Below are 2500 nucleotides of genomic sequence, written 5' to 3' on the forward strand. Positions count from 1 at the left end.
CAGAACTAACATTTTTTTTAGCTCCTTGTAGGACCCAGACAATGAAGTTGTTTGGACAGGGATATAGATGAACCCTTTTGTCTAAGTAAATAAACTGCATTTATGTTCTGACAGGATAATATTCACTTTACTTTCTTTTAGTTCCAGCTGAGTAGCCATGGCCCTCACTCCCGTGGCAGCTTCAGTCTGTATGATGAGGTATGGTGTGTACAAAAGGCGCAGACCAAGACAAAACCTACAGCCTCCATTTGTTGCACAAGCCAAACAGACATTTTTCAAACTAATTAGCCAATAATATGCAAGAGAAAAAGTAATATCGTGTGACTAACAAAGGTGTTGATGATTGAGTGCTCACACTGTAATTAGTGTGTCAGGCCCTCGTTTCTCTGCCAAGCCTCAGCTATTAATTGCACCAAATTAGAAAACTATATCAGAGGCAAAATTATTCTTTCACTTGTCATTTTGAGAGAGGGAATTCATTCCATTCAAGAGGCAGGTTAAAAAGAGGGGAAGCAGATACTAATCTGCTTATGTCATGTAAATAAATGTTCCTTGTGCTATCTGTGAGGAACTATGCTAGGGCATCTTAAGGCTACTGGAAAGGAAAAGTAGTTACCTTCCAAGTTGCTGCATTACGCCTGAAGTAAGCAAATGTCCGCGTAAACCAGCTGTAAATTTCATTAAGTGTTAACTGCCTGTCAGATGATTCCATGATAGCCTGAAATGAGACAAGATACATAGTGACATAAAATAACGGTTTACTAACTAGACTAGAAGACACTTTCTCACCCAAGCCTTACTTTAAGCATTCATGACTTTAATTTCATCAAGCCAAGTTCATTTTCTTGCTACTTACCTGCCTTATGAGAGTTGCATAAGTAAATGGAGGTCTGACATCTGCATTTTTATAAAATTCGTAGTTTGGGGCAATTTCTATAAAAATAAAAACTGTGTTAATTCTGCTAATAATTCACATTACATATAATTGATTTTTCATCTTTTCCCCCAGTATTGGTGAAGTGATTCAGTGAGAAAGCCACTGACTAGTGAAAGCACAAAGCATGACAGTGGAATTGAATTATATGGAAAAGGCCATTTCTGACGTGAAGTGCAGATGAAGCGGCCACCGGTTGTTCCTGGTACTTCAGGAACAGTGCGACCAGCTGGCCTAGGATTTTTCCAACAGCCAGGTCCTCTTTTAAATGAGTGGTTTAGGCATGTCCTTACATGGACTTTTGCCCCCTTGCCATAATCCTCGCTTTTCTCGTCTAATACTTTCAAAAAGCACAACAGGATTTTCTCTTGGGGTCTGTGGCCATCTAACAACAACAACAACAAACTCAAAACTCTCACAAGCACCCATGTTGAAAATAACTTCACTTTCTGTAAAAAGGGGGCTCTGGGCTAATAATGGTCGCAATGTGTGGCTGTGATTTTCCAGATACCCGGGGGGGTGGGTAGGTGGGGGGTTGTTGGGTGAGGCAGGGGGGAGGGGGCAGGATGAGAGAGGGAGAGAAGGTACATTTTTGTTCCATGCAAACCTTGCCTCTCACGAGGCTGCTTAAGTATAGCAGAGCGTATGTATTAGCAGCTGTGGTAGAATCTCACTCAGGTAGCACCGTAACAACGATTGATTGGCATAAAGTCCAAATGGCCTTGCGTAAAGCAGTGGTGCTTCATATATGTCCTTTTAAACGGCTCTTCTCATACAGCATTACTTGCAGATGTTGAATTGCTATAGTTTTCCCTCAGAGATCAAAGGATCTCATTGAATTGAGGTGATAATATGGGCTATTCTGACAACACATCTCTCAACGTCTCTAATGGGGAGAGCTTTCTTTCGTGAACAACCGTTCAGAACAATTCATCATGGTGTGCTTAGGGAATCGCCCCTATCCGTATTTACCCGGAATAAAACAATTATCACTCCATAAATCATGACTTGAGTTTCCATGTGCTCTGGAATGGCTCATGTACAGTTGCTTCAGCTACAGTTTTCCTCTCCCAAAGTAAAAGTGCTCTACTGAGCGTTCATATCCTACCTGATGACATGGGAATGTTGTATTTGTCTGAATGTCGCCTTCGTATGGCTCCCACATTGGGCACACTGGCTGGGGTGATTACTGAGGGTCCCTGGGTAATCGGGGTGACTGGGGCCGTTGGTGTGGTAGGGGTTTGAGGTAAGCTCTGTGGGGATGTCTCCAACATGTTCTTCGACATGGTGACACTAGACACCAGATTTAGCTGCAAAGGCCCAAGAGAAGGGCAGGAAAAAGGTAGAGACAAGAGAAAAAGACTTAAAAAGGTTTGACAAATGAGAGTGGATTCACTTCTACAGCTGTGTTGCCACTAATAAGCTGCAAAAGGAAGCAGCCAATCTCAACTAATTACAGGATGAAATTGTATCATAAGAACTCTAATTAGAGGATGCTGTTAGAGGTTATCTAATAATCTGCTGCAATGTTACTTAGGACTAACTCCTTCTTGTCCTACCAGACTT

General features: G+C 41.9%; 1 protein-coding gene across 1 annotated transcript in view; it reads right to left on the bottom strand.

Moving 5' to 3' along the window:
• Positions 1-2500, bottom strand: part of FOXP2 (forkhead box P2) — a 643684-nt gene that overhangs the window by 31229 nt on the left and 609955 nt on the right. Inside the window, exons 15-17 of the mRNA XM_023544567.1 lie at positions 2043-2244; positions 857-933; positions 617-718 (exon numbers count right to left, since the gene is read on the bottom strand). Coding sequence (XP_023400335.1) covers positions 617-718; positions 857-933; positions 2043-2244 — 381 coding nt within the window. The remainder of the gene's footprint in view (positions 1-616; positions 719-856; positions 934-2042; positions 2245-2500) is intronic.

This window comes from Loxodonta africana, chromosome 8, assembly GCF_030014295.1.
Source record: "Loxodonta africana isolate mLoxAfr1 chromosome 8, mLoxAfr1.hap2, whole genome shotgun sequence".
Classification (NCBI taxonomy): Eukaryota; Metazoa; Chordata; class Mammalia; order Proboscidea; family Elephantidae; genus Loxodonta; species Loxodonta africana.